This window comes from Trachinotus anak, unplaced genomic scaffold (genome assembly GCF_046630095.1).
Source record: "Trachinotus anak isolate AG129_WGS33_773 ecotype Australia unplaced genomic scaffold, CSIRO_AGI_Tana_v1 ptg000010l, whole genome shotgun sequence".
NCBI classification, from domain to species: Eukaryota; Metazoa; Chordata; class Actinopteri; order Carangiformes; family Carangidae; genus Trachinotus; species Trachinotus anak.
In genome coordinates, this window is record NW_027273861.1 from 23198926 (window position 1) to 23217268 (window position 18343).

At 41.0% G+C, this 18343-nt stretch overlaps 1 protein-coding gene across 1 annotated transcript; it reads right to left on the bottom strand.

Annotated features, from left to right (window-relative positions):
* Positions 1-236: 236 nt before the first annotated feature.
* Positions 237-9589, bottom strand: LOC139626093 (nuclear receptor subfamily 2 group F member 6-like). Its single transcript, XM_071486277.1, has 5 exons — positions 7796-9589; positions 6729-6823; positions 3966-4300; positions 3355-3601; positions 237-2691 (listed from the first exon to the last, which is right to left on the bottom strand). Exons 1-5 carry the CDS (start codon positions 8062-8064, stop codon positions 2417-2419), a joined length of 1221 nt encoding a protein of 406 aa, XP_071342378.1. The 5' UTR covers positions 8065-9589; the 3' UTR covers positions 237-2416.
* Positions 9590-18343: the final 8754 nt, after the last annotated feature.

Genomic DNA, 18343 nt, shown 5'->3' on the forward strand with positions numbered 1-18343 from the left:
TCCAAACTCAATTTAAAATGAGGTGAAACTCAGAAGAGCAGCAAATCCTTACATCATGAAGCTGGAACTGGCAAATATTTGGCACATTTGCTTGATTAAATGATTGAAATTATTTTTCTGATTTGGCTAATTTCAGCTCAAATCAGGATTGAAGATTAAATTTACTGGGAAAGTGTATCTGATTCTTGCAGATGTGCACAGGTTCAACACATTAATACTCAAGTCATCCACAGAAGGAATGTGCATACTTTTATTTCGAGAAATGCAAAAATAACCATTCAGCCATATGAACTTCGCATTTTTTTCTTTTTAGCTTTGGCATGGTCATAGAAACATGATTCTTTTAAATGTAAAGCTACACAGTCAAATCACTATAGTTTATATTCTGACAATAACACAATGTGATTCAGGGACACGATGATGAGGTGAGATGAAGTTGTTTGACAGGACCATGGTTATTGTTGCCTTTTTTTATGATATAATAACAGGTAATACAAAAATTTATACCAAAAAAAAAAACAAAAACAAAAAAACAACATGTTTATCCTATTTTCTCACATTGAGCTGCAGTTCATGGCACTAACAGTCCTGAACTACTTTGTGCCCTTTATCTCAGTACCAACGAACACCATAGCCTTTACACCTCAACACTCAGAGTACCTTGCATAAGCATAGTAATTATTTGAAAGTGACCTTTGTCCATTAGGACGTGCTTTTAGAAGGGGGTCAAAAATGTGACAAAAATCAAAAAGAACTACCTCTACCTTTGTAATAGCAAAAGAAACAGTGTCCAGTTTTCAAATATTTAGCAAAAAAAAAAAAAAAAGCAAAAGTTATTTGACTCATGTAGCTTTCTGAGAATAATCTGTATCCTCTTACATCAAACTTAAAACATTTTCAAATATATTTTGGCTGAAGTCTGGTGAATAGACGGGTCTTTGATATGATAATGATAATGATAACTTGATCCCTTTATATTTATCTGTACTTCATGAAGAGTTCAATATACAATCTTTTATGTATAAAACATGAGGTAATAATGTTAGACAGGGATGTGACTGTCTGAGGAGCCAGGGTGTGTCTGAAAACATTCACCTCCACTTCTTGTGGATTTCAAGACTGTTATCGTTTGACGTACTGTATGAAAGGAACACCTTAACATTTTCAGAATACGGTTATTTGCTTTCTTGCCGAGCGTGTCTGTTGTCTATTCGGTAGATATGAAGATGGAACCTTTACGCTAGCTTAGCTTAGCATAAAGACTGGAAACAGGGGGAAACAGCTAGCCTGGCTTTGTTGAAAGGTAAAATATCCACCTGCAAACACTGCATAAGGTTGTCTTTAATGTTTATATCTCTGACAAAACAAAAAGCATAAAGCAACAATTCACTGATTTATGGGGTTATGTGCTTTTTTTTTTTTTTTTTTTTGGCCAGGATCAGTTACTTTCTGGAGTCTCTGTTGGTTTTTCTGGCAACCGCCCAGAGCCAGAAAGTAGTCTGGCACATAAACTTCTCGAAAACAGTAAATTGTCATTTTTACCACTTGATTTTTGTATAGATTGGCCGACGAAGACATAGCATGTTAACTCGCGAGCTTTAGAGTTGCTGGAAGGAGGACTTGGTCAGCGTCAGACAGAGACAGGCTAGCTGTTTCCAGTCAACTGCTAAGCTAAGCTAAGCTAAGCTAAGTAGCTTCTTCTTATCTAACCCCAGCAAGAAAGCAAAGCGCAATCGCCAAAATGCTGAAGTGGTCCTGTAAGTATATAACAAACAAAACATTTCGTGGTTGTACTTTATATAGTGCAATATACAGTACAATGCTCATGCCTCTTCTTTGTTTTAATGCTGACACTTTGCAGTCTTCACAAACACATTTGGTAACAAAGTCTGACATTTCATCCCACATATCAAACAGTACACAACCTGCACAATATGTTCCAGCTGTGACGATATAAAGCTCTGCCTGTAAAAGTGGCACTGCTATGGCTTCGTTTTGACTCAAAAACAAAGCAGAGGGACAACACAGCGCCTGGGTTCAAACTGAGTCACATAAAGGGTGATATGGGAGGAGGTAGTACAGGCACATGGCCTCATGTTAAAGTCTGCATTTTAATTAAAGCCCTGTTTCTTTTGTCCAGAATGAGACAGCAAGAGCAGATGGAGGTCAGAGAAGACTAAGTGCGGCAAACATATGAAGACAACTGTACATTTTTGTTTCCCTGAAAGCAGCTTTTGGTTTGACTACCACGAAACTTTACCAGGGATAATGTGGGAAAAAAAACTGACCTCTACAATCATAGACAGGATCCCAGTTGGTATTCATAACATTCAGTTTGTACTTGTGTGTAATCTTTGTGATCTCTGTATCCTCCCCCATCTGATCTCAGTCCGTCTCACTCAGGAGTCACTGGGTTTTACTGTCCCGGTGCGTAGGGCCAGCTGATGGAGCTCCCTGATAGCTGCATGTCTCGGATCAGCGTCTCAATAGGCGTCTTGCCCACCAGCCTCATGAAGAAGAGCTGGGAGATGAGGTTGGCTGGCACGGCACGTAGAGCAGGGAGGCGCAGCAGTAAGCGACCGAATCGCTGAGGCTGGTTGGGGTACTGCAACCTTTCGTACTCTGTCAGGGCGACCTGGGCCTTCTCCTGCAGGGACTCCACATGGGCCGGGTCCGTCAGACCACATGCATCTGTAAGGCAAAGAAACAGATTTTTTCTCAGCTTTTGCATGTTTCTATTTTCAACTGTCTCCCAGAACTTCTGTCTATTTTACACTTGAAATGAAAAAAAATTAAGATATGGCCAGACGCTAGTTAGCTTAGCTTAGCACGAGGACTGGAAACAATAAGAAAACCACTAGTCTGGTACTCCAGTAAAACCACAACTTGTCTTTCAACTATGGTTTTCACAGATTGGAGAAACAAGAGAACAAGACAACAGTTAGTGTGTTTTAGAGTTTGATGGTGGATGTGATTATCTTTGTGCAGAGCCAGACTAGCTGCTTTCCCTATTTCCAGTCCTTATGCTAAGCTAAGCTAAGATAACTCCTCCATGGCTGCAGCTTCATATTTAACAGACAGACATGAAAGTGGTATGAATCTTCTCACCAAACTCTGTTCAACAAAGCAGTTAAGCACATGATAAACTATTTTTTTTTTGCTAGTCCCCCTTCAGTGAGGTCAGAGGTCACAGAGGTTTTTCTTGGTCTTGAATCTAACCCTGTCTAATACTTCACACAGACAGTTTTGTTTTGGTTTTCTATAAAGACACTTGGGGCCAGTTTACAGTAAACACATCCAGTAATAGTAGCTTTCATCACCCAGATAACCTTGTGAAAAATCTTCCAAACTTACCTGGTGAAAACAGTGCAATGGCTTTGAGGCAGCTGTACTCGGCTGAGTCCACCTGCAGCCTGTTCAGCTTGTCCACCTGGTCCTGGAAAACCCTGATCTGGTCCATGAAGGACACCACACGCTCAGCAGACATGGGGGACGAGTGAAACCCAGCCGCTGCCAGCAGAGGAGCCATGTGCAGAGGCAGAGCAGACTGAGCAGCGTTCAGGATGAAGAGCTCGCTCCAGCTCAGCCTCAGCAGCGCCACCTGTGAAGGTGAAGGGTTAGAAATGGGAAAGGGTCACTCAGAGTAGTGGGTCTAAATAGGCCGTAATGACAGCACAATTTTATCTTGTCATAGTAGGAAAAGCAGAGATGTTACTAATAATACTAATGATGTTTTTTTTCAAATGTTCCAAGAGAGTAATTTGAGCTAGTGGGCAAATCTATGGGGTCACAGTTCATGGGTATTAGAGCTGTATGTTGTGGTTGAGGCTGAAAAGACAGGTGTAATTTTAATTAAAATGTTAGCTGTATTGTTTAAGTTGTAATATTTTAACCTGAATTTTAAAATATAATCTGCTCTGAAATTCTAAAAAACAGAAAAGAAGACATCTGCGGTCTTGGCTGACCTGCTCTGAGACAGGCAGCTCCGGGAAGTATGGGATGTTCCTGGCCCACTCAATGGTGCTGAAGAGGAGCCGGGCAGCCAGCTCACAGATGCTGTCGATGCCCATGACGGAGGCCCCGCTCGCAGGTGCCTGCATCTGTGCCTGGCTGTAGGGGGGCCCGTAACGGCTGCTGGGGTACGGCTCAGCCCGGAGGAGCTGGGAGATGAGATCTGAAACTGGCTGCCCGTTGAAATAATCTGCCGCAATGTGACCTGGCCCTGCACCTCCGACCCCACCGGCCAGGGAGTTTGGACTGATACCTGAGTGAGACGGAGGGATCCGACCCCGCTGGACAGCTGGATGAAAGGAAACAGGTGAATTAGAATCTGACTGAGTGCATTAAAAACATTAGATATGTCTTATACCGCTGCAGGAGAAATACAGAATATAATCATGTCTGACTGAAGCAGGAGACAAGGGGAAATGCAACTGATTAGATTTACACAAGTATTGTACTGAAGTACAATTTTGAGGTACTTGTACTTTACTTATTTCTCATTTACTTTATTCTTCTACACCACCGCATTTCAGAGGGAATCTTTTTTAACTCCACTACATTGTCAAACATATGTATTTAATAACTCTCTCATGCATGTCTGAGCACCTTTCGTTGACAATACTACTTGAGTGACATTTTGAACACTTGTATTTGAATGCAAGTATACATTTTTACATTGTAGTATAGTATAGTGTAGTGTTTAAAGTAGTGTTTAAAGAGCTAAATACTTCTTCCAACACCACTTCCATCAGATATGAATATTTTTGTATATACTGGACTGGAAGAGGGACTGTACACTCGCTTCCTGTGCTGAAAAATGTTCTATAGCAGTGTCCTACAATTTTCGGCTCAAGCTGAAATGCTCAATTTCCAAGAGTGATACTACAAACTGTGGTTGTACACACTTTATATCTGACTTTAATTAACTGCTTCAGAAATCTACTTCGGTAGAAGTAAAAACTGTCTTTTTTTGTGATATAAAACATAATGACTGTAAAGGAGGACTTCCTTAAATGTCATCTTAACTAGTTTAAAAATGGATTTCTCCAAGTCTTAAGTAAAAGTATTGACTTGCTACTGTAAGTACAGAAAACACAAAAAGTAACATTACCGCCAACCTTTTAACGAGCTGACCTCATGAGTTAAATACATGAATAGTGAGGCTTTATTTCATTGTCATACGAATATCGAGTGCTCTGTCTGTGCTGTCCCAAATATTAATTACCACTGATGTATGTCTTAGATGGCAGCGAATGTAGTTCAAAAATCTCACTGACGCAATCAATGTGGCTGCTTCCCTGACTGGGTTAAAGGTGAAACTGACATTTCCAGGTAGTGTGGAAACAGTGCAACCTGCGTCATGGCCACGGTCAGCATGGTTCATTAATAACCAGGCCCAATATAACCTCTGGCACAGTGTCACCTCAGTGCACATTATGTATGGGCGAGCTTGTGGTATCCACTGACACAGACTGAAATATAAGACGAGTTAGGTTTTCTAGAATACAGTCACAGACTTCACTGTCAGCAGACGTCACACTGACCGTGGCAGTAAATTAAAACACTGAAATATATTGTGATGTGTTCATGAGAGTTGAATTGCTGGAATGAAAATAATTACACCAGGCCAAATGGGAATCATTGTTCTACAATCCTAATCACCCATGCTGAAATTAAGAAAATCTGAAACTCTGATTAATTGGTTATACGGCATTTTCACCAGACACAGACGGCTCAATGTGTTTTGACCAAATAAGTTAACTTGCTGTTCTATTTTTCTGTTATGCAAATCAAACATGGTTGCCTACAGTTGCTCCATCGTCCTGGAGGCCCAACAGCTGCAGGGAGTTGAGGACCAGGGTGAAAACACGCTTTGGTTGACAGTATAAATATTCACTGGCAAATGTCAGTGGCTGTTTCTTACGATTTCTCTGGAAGCTACTCATTTCTGGTATTTATTTATTTGTTTCTGAGTAGCTATTTGAACTTCTGTGGGTTTGTTTTTCTTCAGGGTGTTTGGGCATGAATCAGTCTGTTTGTGTGTATGTAAAGGAGAGGACATGATTGTTTTAAACCTCAGTGTTGGGAAGTACATTTTCTCAAGTCCTGCACTTTTTGAGGTAAATGTTTGAGGTAAATGTCTGTTATTTCTTCACTACGTTTCAGAGGGAATGTGATCCTTTTTTAATTTACTTTTTGCACCGTACCACATTTATTTGAAAGCTGCAGTTACTATGACGATGAAAAAAAAAAGTTATGACTATCTAATAAAATATTATGCATTATTAAAATGTAATCTATTCAACATTAAACATTAAAATGCTGCTTACACATTCATTCATCAGAAATAACAAAAAAGAGGCCATTTTGCAAAGCAATTACTTTTACTTTTGCTCATACTTGATATGTGACACATTCTTGTTTGTATGTTTGCATATTGTATGTTGTTCTATGTTTTGTTCAGAGCATCCATGCACTTAAGAGCTTTTTCTCTGAGAATAGCTGCCTGCTACAGAGGGAAATGTGGTGAGAATAAATCAAAACAGTCAAATTGTGGCTTGTAAAACCAAAACAATGAGCTAAAAGATGCTGAAGTCAATAACCTACTCATGATTCACTCTTTCATTTTTCACCTCTGGCAGTGGAAATTTGTGTTTGTATTAATCCTGGGGAAAAAAAAAACAAACAAAAAAAAGCCTTTAACCTGCTGTGTACATGGATAATACCTTCTTTGCGCATCCCAACTCGGAAACATTTCTTCAGCCGACAGTATTGGCACTGGTTGCGGTGATGCTGGTCGATTTGGCATTCTCGATTTGATCTGCACAAAGGAAACAAAATATAAATCATACGATAAAAAAAATAATTATTTCACGACAGTAACCTGGAAATTGCTCACTGAGCTTTCTCCCCTCCCTCCTGCTCTCTCTGTCTCACTGACCCCTGTGATGAGTGAACTGTGCGAACTGGCCTGGCTGAAAAGCTATCAAGGCTGTGACCTTTGTAAATCATCAGCTCTACACACCCTTGTGTTGCCATTTACAGCAGGATGAGGTCTGCCAACATTTCAAACAGAGCCCTTTTCAACCCTGGACATGACAAACTGACTACAAAGACACCTCCCATTCAGAGTTAGTGCATTATTATGTGGAAGAAATGACTATATTCGGTAGCCGAGAGCTCCACGTGTAAGAGCAGAGAATTGAGTTGCAACATTGTGTTCCTGCGGTGAAGAATAATGGGAATGTTGACCTTCTGAGGCGATCCATCCCCACATGACTGACCTTCAGGGCTTTCATTTCTCTTATTTTTTTTCTCTGTTTGTGAGACGTATCCAAGGTTGGAACAAATCCTCCCTGTCTGAGAGATGGACTTAATCTGCCGTCTCCATCATGAATGCGAATGCACAAATAATGGCTCAAGAAAAGATGCTAACATTCAATAAATGTTTAATAACACACTAGAATGTAGTTGTGTGCAGATTCAAGGACATTTTAAAGTGTTTCTGAATATAGATTATTGTCAATTGACTTCTAATATAAAGACATATTTTATATTATTACACCTGTGTTGTACTATATTGTCCCCCATTCTCTGTTTGCATTCAGTCATGTCATAGGAGGAGTTATAGTTGCACATAAATACATTAATAAACACTAATAAACATGTGCTTACAAATACATTAGAGTGTGTTATAAGAAAAACAATGAAATGTGCCTTGTTCAGCTCGACATTTATAGCTGTTCAAGCTATAAACACAGTTCATCCTGTTTAATCTCCCAGCAGCCCCTACCTGCAGGAGTAGTTGAGGTTTCGCCTGATGCTCCTCTTGAAGAAGCTCTTGCAGCCCTCGCAGGTGAACACGCCATAGTGCTTGCCGCTGGACTTGTCCCCGCAGACCACACAGTCCACCACACAGGTCTTGTCCTCGTCCCCGACGTCCACATCGCTGCTCCCAGCCTGTGGCGATCCGTCCTCCTCCTCCCTCCTCAGGTAGGCCTTCTCCCCCAGTCCATTAGTGTCCCCGTTGGGGTTGCCCCATCCCCCGCTCACCATGGCCATATTCTCTGAGACGCACAGTCCTGTGAGTGGATCATACACAGCGCCGCCCTGTCCCCCAGCTTCTAGCTACCCTCAAAGTCCAAAAACCGATTCCAGACTCAAAGACAGTGGCTCCAGGTTTGTAATTCAGGGCAGACTTTGTCCAATAATGTGATGAAAAGTAGTCCCGGGCTCCACCGCGTTGACCTTTACCCCCTTTGCTGTCTGCTCGGACTGACCTGGAGGAACCTCCCAGCGCTGTTTTCTCTCTCTTCTTTAATCCCCTGCTGTCTCTGTTCTTGTCTTTCACCCCTCTGTTTTCTGCCCTGACCTCCGATCAATGGCTCCCAAGGTCTGAGAAAACTTCAGACACACATTTAGTGGTTCAGAGTTCAGGCAGGAGAAAAGGGTGCAGCCTTGCTCTTTTCTCAGGAAACAATAAATTACACTTTGACTCTTTCTTTCTCCCTCCCTCTCACTTTCTCTCTCTGTCTCCCCCCATGGAAAAAAAAAAAAAACACCTCACAAATCCCTAAGCGTAGTGGCGAGGGACCAAACAAGAGCTGCTCTCCAAATGAAAAAGAAACTCGCCCCCTCTCTCCCGGTGCACGACTTTCTCCCAAAAGGACAAGCAAGTGGGAGGAAAATAAAACACAGCTCTCCTTCAGGCAGGGTTAAACTGCCCTGCCCTCTCCTCCAACTTATAAACTAGTCCAACCAGTTCCTGCCGTGCTGAGGTGTTATCTGCTGATCTGAGGCAGTTCTAGTCCAGACGCACTCTTGACTTGTCGAGGCTGTTCTAGGAGCAGAGGTGATAGTGATGAAGAGGAAAATTAAAAGACAACTTGACGAGTATTTTGGCTCGGGAACCTTTGTGCCCTTAAAATAACAATATGTAGACAATGGTCCCACTTTGATATTAAAATTATAAGAGTGTTGAGAAAGACAATACACCCCTTTGACTCCTAGAAAATCTGGTTTCTGCAGCAACAGAGTCCATGAAAGAAGTCCTCCTCCTCCTCCTCTGCTGTCTGGGGTGAAATTATGTTTTCTTGTGGCTCCTCCAACTCCTCAGAGTCTGTGGTGTCAGAGGCTCAAATGTCACAGAAAAAAAAACAACAAGCCAGAACAAAAGTAGTGTTGAGTAATCTCCTTAGTCGCAGTTCTCCTCTCTTCTCTTCTCTCAAAGCTCCACAAAGTGTTGTCTCTCTCCCCCTTCTCTTGTTTTGTCAGTGCTTGTCCATCCAGCAGTAACAACCAGAGGCCAGACCCTCTCTGCATTCCCTGCCGGCGAGTCAGGGTGTACTGTTGCACTCTTTACTATTCTGCCTGTCCTTTTTCTTTTTTTTCTTTCCGTCTTTCTCTCTGCTGGCCCCGGCAGGAATAAATTAGGCAAACAAGCGCAGGAAAAACACGGTCACAGACCTTTTAGTGAAAGGCAGACGCTGCAGTGGAGAGCAGCCCAGAGATAGCCTCCTCTCCTGCTCCTCTCAATCCCCTCTCTGTGTCTCTGCCTCGCTCCCTCCTTTAGGGAGAGTGAGCTGTGTCTGTGTGCTGAGGGATTTGACACTGCTATTCAAGCCCTGCCGTTGCCATGACACTGGATGCCTTATAAGGCCAGAGGAGTCAAAGAGCACAGAGTGGGCTGCAGCCACACACACACACACACACACACACACAGAATGAATGCCTGGCTGCCTGACTTGCTGCCTGTTTCCCCCCCTGACCTCGGGCAGGCCTGCGAGCAAGGGGTAGTTAACCTCAACACTGCCATGAGACAAAGAGGGGTGGGGGCCCCGGGTCGACACGCAGCCAGCGCATGGCGCTCACACTCATGTTCTCCACTCCACTCTAATCCTTAAGACTTCCTCTGACTTTGTTGACCCAATAATAACAGGGAGAGCCTGTTGTTGTTGAGCAACTTGTCTAAAGGTTATATGATATGCCAGCGGCTCCTTTTCACACCTGCTGCACACACTCACAGGTCAGCGTGAAGGATGCCAAAGATCCTGGGGAGCTGCTGCTTCCAGGATGGTGCTGGTTATAGTTGTATGCACATTTTAAAGAGGGTGATTTAGTATTTAGTATTTAATATTGTCCATAAAGTTGTTGACAGATTAAACAAAAATCTGTGAAACAGAGATCAAAATATTGTGACTTTAAGTCCACGTGTTTCAGACCAGCCTATCTGTAGAAATTACACATGTATTTGATAATTCTGCTTTTCATGTTCAGCGCCAGCGCAGAAAGTAGTGAGCCGTATATGTAGTGAGGCAGAAAGTGAGGGTGTGGTGAGGAGTGAGGGGTGAGGGGTAGTGCTCGTGAGTGTTGTGCGTACTTTCATACAGGACACCTCTTATCAAGGGCCTGATCTCAGGTCAGTCTTATATCCTGTTTGTTGTGCTGACAATGGTCCACTGACAGAAATTCGCTTTTTGTCACTATTGTTCCCGCATTTTGTCAACTTTTGCACATGGAAGCTGTGGATGTTAAACATACAAAGTGTAAGACTTTGACACCAGTGACCAGAGTTTGCATCCCAGGTCAAGTCTGCGTTTACAGTAGGTTTAGGTAACAAACTCACTTAAAAGAATCAGGAAAGTTCACGGTTTTGGAGAAACGTTCATAAGGTTAAAATGGTCTTTGTCATGTTTTCACTTCGATCATACATTCATGTATGTTAATTAACCTTTCCCCATTACCTGGATGAAAAACATCTGATGTCATTATGTTTCCTTCAAAACATATTTGCTATTGCAAATTCATTATATATAAATGTAATTTGTAGATTTATATATATAGTACTCCTCATGACAACTAAAGTCTAGTCTTCATGTGTTAAATTGGCCCTTTAACTTAGACTGCATGGTATAAAGAAAAGTAATATTGTTTGTCTTCTGCCTCTGTTTTACAAACCCAGTAATAATTTGCTGTGTAACCCGTCCATCGTCTTGGCAGTAGGCAGTGCTCCTGTGGAATTTCTGGCCTGCTTTGTCTGTCATACCAACAGCACTGTCATGTGAAGGTCTCCTGAAAAAAGGGAGGACAAAATAAACAATCAGAGCCTGCAACCAAGGTTTCCAATAACAGCCTCCAAACGCAGGAAAAAAAACCCCACAGAGGAGGTATTCACTGGCGCTTACATGCATGCCTGCTTAAAAGAACCTCTATGTACCAAAAACTGTTTGCTCATCACATGGTTTTACAGGAATTCCCCCTGAGAGACAAAACATTTTGTCCATTGTTGCTTCAAAAGAATACGCTGTCTCTGGAAAAAATGTACAAATATCAAAGGAGCAAAGAGTTGAAAGCTGATTTTAAAAAGTTGGCAAGGAAGGAAAGGGCTTCTCCTACACAAGTTTAGTTAGCGAGGTTGATTCAGCCTTTTAAATGTGAGCATAAGGCAACTTTAACCCACATCCGTCACAGCGAGACTCATTGTGCATGGATAGGCCTTTTGTTTGGTTAAGAGGTTATCAGGGGCCAAGCTAAGCTGCTATAAGTTGAATTAGTGCTTTCCTTTAAGCCTCTGTCGATGTGTATTAGCAGTGGTCAGACCATGTGGAGCAGTGTTTGATATTTTCTCATAACAGTATCATGTAAGACTTTGAATATGTATAGAGGTATGTAGGGTGGAACTTTAATCTTCAGTCTGTCACGTGTTATTTTTTTGAAAGCCCACGTGACCAAAATTAAAGCTGTTGAAATGTGTCAAACTGAACAATTTGATCAGTTAATAATGGAGAGTAAATTGCTTTTGGCTTAAGAAATGTTCTAATCGTTTATTTATTTCAATGATCAAATTAAAAGTGACACATAAACCAAGGTAAAATTTCCTGCCTGGAAATACTGAGTAAATTATTTTTTTTGATTTGTGCATCTGTCATTTGGAGATGTTGCTATTGTATAACAAGCACAGACTCTGTATGAAGTGTGTATTACAGAATTCATTTAATCGTAGAATTTTGTGACCAAAAAGTTTGACACAGTAAAAATGAAAACAAGCTTCTGAAGCTTTGACACATGTGGAATAAAGGAAAATTCAAAAGATCTGGTTGTAGAAATGTGCAATAAAATTGTTAAAGGAGCAAGTCAAATGACTGCCAGTAGTAACTGTGACTGACAATTATATATTGAGGTGGGATCAGTTTTGCCATTAAAAGCAGACCACAGTGTATCCGCTTGATAAATGATAAATATCAAGTAAGACCACCTTTCTCAGAGGTCAGCTCACTGACCTTTCTCCGGGTTTGCAGTGTGAGATCAGAGCAGCAGTGTTCATGTTTGCAGCTGCGGTGTTTGTATTTGAAGGGACAGACTCACAGCACATTTGTTTGGATATGAGCTTGTGTTCCTGCATGTTGCTGCAGTTACACAGAAGTATTACGGTGTGTTTGAAAGTGTTTTTCTTTGTCATGTCTGTGGAAGAGTGTGCACGTGGCTTTATGCAAATGCACATAGCTATGCCTTACATATCTGGCAGTTAGTAGGTGTATGTGTGTGTGTGTGTGTGTGTGTGTGTGTGTGTGTGTTTGTGTGTTCTGTGCTCTTTGAACTGCAGGTCAGGAATGCAGCTGCTCTCAGCATGAAGTCGACTGTGGCGGAGTCTGTGCATTCTCAACACAGTCAGGAGTCCGGAGTGAAGGGGATTAACCTTCACTACACTCACCTGAACAATGCATACACACACAGGGGACCTGAACATACACCTCTGATAAAGCCAACATTTCTGCTTAATTTTCTCCTTAGTTTTATTTAATGTAAAATATATTTCATATAATATTTAGTTTCTCTAATTTTATTAACAGAACCTAATAATTATGGTAATGATTTGAAAACTGAAATTCTGTATAAATCAAAATATGAGTAAAAGCGAATCTAGCTTGACATATTTGCTGCTCTTAGGTACATATAGTTGCACCCACCTGTGAGTCTGTCAGTGTGTGTGCATTAGCAATATCAAGGAGGGAATCTGTGAAATAAATTAAAAATATTCCACATAGAAACCATTTAACTGCTTTAAGTGCAGCTTTTGTTGTTCACAGACACAGGACTTCTGTCGACATGGTAAGAACATGACATATCACAGAGAGAGCGACACAGACACACATTAATGATGTGATGTTGTTTAACCAACTGAAACACCACGAAGGCTGTTGGACCTGTTGCATGTGATTATCTGCTCAGCAGATATTCACATTTCTGCTTCTATAACCCTCTGAAGCGAACAGATTAGGCTTGTGTCAGAGTCTCAGAAGATGATATTGAAACTACACAGTATAAAATAATTCATCCTGCCCTGCTCAAACTAGGCTACTGTAAGAGCTTACCTTTCAGAATTTGAAAACTGCTGTTAAACTTTAACTCAGAGGAATAACTCTGGGTGAACAAGCAAGAGCACATGACTCCCTGCTCCTTCCTCATTAGCCCCACTGCCCTTTGGCCCAGAGGCCAGAGAGGAAAAAAAATCTCTCTCCCTCCTCTCTCTTTCCCCCTTTCTCACAACACTCTCTCCATCCTCGGGCCTTTGACCTCGAGCGAATGACGGAGCAATTTAAAATAAACAGGGCAGTGGAACCTGCCAAAGAAAAACATCTGCTGGGGTGACTCCAGAGCAACATGCAGCGTCCAATCAATATTTGCCCTCCTCCCCACCCAGGACCTGCTGGAGGTGGTGGGAAACTTCCCATTTGGTGTGTGATTGTTGTCATTCAAATCAGCTATCTAGTGTCCACTGTGAACAAGGTACCAACCCATTGTTTGTAGAGGAGTCAATAGAAGCATTTAGGAACTGTAATGGCAGTGGAGCCTTTTTTTTCCCGTGAGTCTGCTGTAAAGATAAGAGAGATTATTGAATGATGTTAAACTTTTAAACCGAGGCCTTGGCTTTACTCTGACTCAAACCTCTGATCACTTCTGTTCACACTATTCAAGTTCTATTTCTTTCTTTCAACACTTTTTGGCCACACACTGTGTTTATCTTACATGCTGGATAAACAGCTGCTTAATCACACAGCCAGCAGACACAGAGCAACATTTACTAACTGTCTTTGTTTTTAGGTCATTTTAGCTTTTTCTTAAATTGACAACTTGCTTTGTAACTTTCTTTGTTTTTAGCTTTGTTGAGCCCTCACATATTGTTACCTGGTTTTTAGTATTGTTTTATTTGTGATGTTGTATTTCAAACTTGCAATGCTGCCATTAAGGCCAGGACTGCATTGGAAAAACAGGGCTGCTGACCTGAATGGGATTTACCTGGTTAAATAAAGGTCAAATAAAACAAAATGAATTGTCTCTCAGCAGCTTTGTTTTGGTCTCTACTAACTCGTGGGGAAATGCTGTAGATGTAGGTCTTAGCACTTTAGTTGGTAAATGCTCCAGTATTTTCTAATGTGGTGCTGAGCAGTTAGTGCACAGTGGGTTTATCAGCTGCCTGCTGTGGCCAAAACTGCAGCGGATGCAGAGAGTGAACCAAAACAGAATGAACTGTAAGATGCTGAAACTGCTGAGAATTGCTTTGTGGGTTCATTTACATAGATTGACACTTTTCACAGTATATGTGCAGTAGTCGTTTGACACATTGCTGACATAAAATGCCCATTTTCCAGTGTTAGTTGACTCCCACTGGAAGAAGAAATGATGAATCACCACGTAGCACACGTGTTTGCTGTTGAACATAAGGGAAAGTTCAGCAGGCTCCTCTTGCAAATTTTGACCTTCTGCCTACTGTGATGTTATTGTTCCAACTTATCTCATAAAGTTTAAATATTCAAATTATATTCAAAGTTCATTAAGTGAAATGTTTGACGTTGATTTGTATGGAATGCCCTAGAGGTCATCATTGCTTTATGCTTTGTTTTCTAATCATAATGTAGTAACACATCAAAAATAATCACAGTGCTTTCAGTACAGGTGTATTCAACATGATGTCTGGAAATCTTGTCTTGATTCTAAAGTAAAACTGGTGGTTTGGACAGTGAGTGTACAGATGATGTAAGTTTGTAATCATGGACCAGCTGGCGGATCTGCGGGGTTGAAGAGGAGAGCATTACTTAAAACAACTTTCTAGCCAGATGTTTTGCTTTGGATGTAAAATGATTTCCATTGACAGCTGTCAGTATGTTGTCAGTGGCTAGCCCATTTGCTTTTAGCATCCAAGATGCCTTACATTTTCAGACGGGGCATTATCCTAACTCTTTCTTCAGCCACAACAATTTGATCGAGTTCCCGAATCACCAGCTTCAATCTCTTGTAAATCCGTGTCCAATCTGTTGCTCCCTGATTGCGCCCTCTGCTATCGGCCAGACACTGCCTATAGGTCAACAAAGGTGCTTAGGATGACAGAAAATTAACCTAATCAGCTCAGTGAAGACGACTCAAATGCTTTAACAGGATTAGGCCCAGGCCACTCCCCCAGCCATCTTTCCCCTCTAAACACCTTATTGCTGTAATCTACCACACACAAGCTGAAGAGCTGAGTGACCTCATTAGCTCATCTGCTCTGCAGGGTTTGTTGTTGTTGTTGGTCTGGACACTGATCTGTGGTGTGCTCAACTCGCACTAAAAACACACAGACTGTCGGTTGCCTACAGGAGGGCAGCGTTATTATGGAAGATTCTTCTCAGTTGAGTATTAACTGTACAGATTTTTCAAAACATTCAACACGTGTAATGTGTAACCATATGATAAAAGCATGACTGGTAATTATAAAAACTATAAATTGATCTCAAGTGAGCTTCAGGTCTATTTTCCTACTGTGCTGCTATGAGCAAAAACCTGTGGATGCCTGTAAGATGGAAAAACATACATTCCTCTGAGAAGTTGGAGTGCCCTGGCGGTCTGAGAGGTTTAACACACCAACTAGGAACCACAACATCCAAGCCTTGAGTCTGGCTTGGGAATATTGTCACATGTAATTCTCCATCTCTCATTCCCCTCATTTATTTTGAACTTTCTACTGTCAAATTAGAAAATTCTATCGGAAATAAACACGGTGTTGAAATTTGGAATAGAAAACATTGTGCAGTGCCCTGCACATGGTTTTATATAAACAGAGGCACTGACATGAGACTGCAAGAGTGCATCATATTTCAGGAGGAGAACAGTGCCATTCTGTGCCCCTCATTTAGACACAAAACTTCCAATTAAGTGAAGTTAAATTCAAATTAAATGAAGCCCACCGCCTATGATGCCTCTTTACATCAGTAACCAACAATGTGCATTTGTTAAGTTTCTCCACTGATGTATTTATTTTTACCTTTTCCCCCCATTTGTATGAAATTCCTGGGGTCCATAGAAAAAAATACACCAATTTCATGTGGCTTAAGTCAAACAAGTATTACATACATATGCATGTAGAGTACATATGCATTTCCACAATAGATGTACCATAAAACATGGAACAATAAACTTCCCCATTATAAAAAACTACATAAGCCTTGTATTACTCACAAAAGCTCTAAATCTATCGATGCTCCATGAGGAATCTCAACTGTTTTTTTAAAAGTGAACTTACTCTGGGATTTTCTGAATCATTTCTTTCATATGTCATTATATAAATTACATAAAGCAAGACCCTCCTATGCCATCCAGGAACATAGTGTATGTTGTGCCAAGACTGCCAGTTGTAAACATTTAAAAGGTCAATGTTTCAGGAATTACAAAAAGAAAATATGAATAACATAGTTTGATCCAACAGGATAAATCTCAAGCATCAAACATCTTTCTCAACCTACTGACAAGCAGCTGATATGGACCTATGTGTCTGGAATAAAGTAATAAAGTAAATTCTATAAAAGGATCTTACGCATGCAAATGCGGTTTCACCAGAGGACAAGATTTCACTTAGAGGCAGTGTAATGCTGAGGTGGTTTGTTGGTTCGAGCTGTTTGCTGTCATTATTCGAGTGGGTGAGAGCACAAAGCGGATGTGATAGGCCATTTGATTGAGGTCAAATCTCTTTTCGCACTTCTCCAATGCCGATAGCACCCCATCGTCGTGACCTCTCCGCGGGCAGACTGGTGTCAAAAAGCTCAGGAGAGTGGTGTCAGGTCAGCAATGTTAGCGTCCCACAGCACAGAGTATAGAACAGGGAGATATAGAAAGGAGGAGGAGATGAGAGGGGATATGGAGCGGTGACAGGTGAGCTAATGGCTTTAAGAAAGAAAGGCCATGGGGATGAAGGCACAGGCTGTGATCTCTTTATACAGCTTACAGAGGGACAACTTATTAAAATGAGGAACAGATACAGAGAGTAAATGAGTTGACCTAAAAGCCCTGGGTCACTACCCCCCTGCTTGTGCTTGTGTGTGATTGCTTCCTCCCCCACACTTGATTGACAGCCTCTGTCGTTCTCTAATAATGCTTTGAGTATTTTTCCCAGGCACTGGAAAAACTCCCCTGCCCACAGGCTCCAGCACTGGCTGTTACACGTCAGGGTAAGATGTGTCCAGAAATGTGGAGCTTCAAAGTTACCAGTTACAGTCTTTATGCCTTCCTAAAAAATGTAGATACCAGAATCATTCAGTTCTCATGTGCCCTGTTTAACTTTCTTATCTTACTCAGTCATTAGTGCACATTCACAAAACTCTGTTTCGACGCATATGTCATCACAGACATGTCTGCAGTAACTGTATCATGAGCAAGATTAGATTAAACAATTTACACTTTCATGTGGGATCACGGTCAAGGTTAAATCAAGATTATATTCATTCAAATTCTAAGAGCTATTTAAAAAGCTGCAGCACTTCAGTGACTTCAAGTACTGGAATAAGTACAATTACTCAAATACTGTATCGAAGTACAGTGTTGAGGTTCTTGCGCTTGAGTATTTCCATACATTTCAGAATTTTGTACTTTTATTTATACTAATGCACTACTTCACATTAGTTATGGTAACTCCTTACTTTACAAATTATAGTTTTACGTACAAAACATATGGTGAGTTTATAAAATATGATGCGTTGTCATAAATTAAAGTAACAAATAAAAATCATTATTTATGTATCACTCTCACACAAAATTGCCATGTTTCTGTACATTTTGCTGATAATACTTTCATAATTTTCAATCCAGGACTTTTGGTGTGATGCAGTGGTGCTGTGAAAATCATGAGACAAAGTTGTAATTATGTATTACCATAAACATTAGGCTGATATACTGATATAGAAGTATTGAAGGAGAGAAACAAAATACATTTACTCCAGTAGGTCACTTAGTTTCATGATATTCTACCTTATACTTCAACTCCACCACATTTCAGAGGCAAATGTAATAAAATAATAAAATGTATGTAAAAAAA

Bases quoted from the DNA above. Each gene is read 5' to 3' on its own strand.
- LOC139626093 (XM_071486277.1), bottom strand. From the start codon at position 8,064: ATGGCCATGGTGAGCGGGGGATGGGGCAACCCCAACGGGGACACTAAT. The intron at 6,824-7,795 runs GTAGGGGCTGCT...TCCTTTGTGCAG, and splicing joins AACCTCAACTACTCCTGCAG to ATCAAATCGAGAATGCCAAA. The intron at 3,602-3,965 runs GTCAGCCAAGAC...TCACCTTCACAG, and splicing joins AGCTGCCTGTCTCAGAGCAG to GTGGCGCTGCTGAGGCTGAG.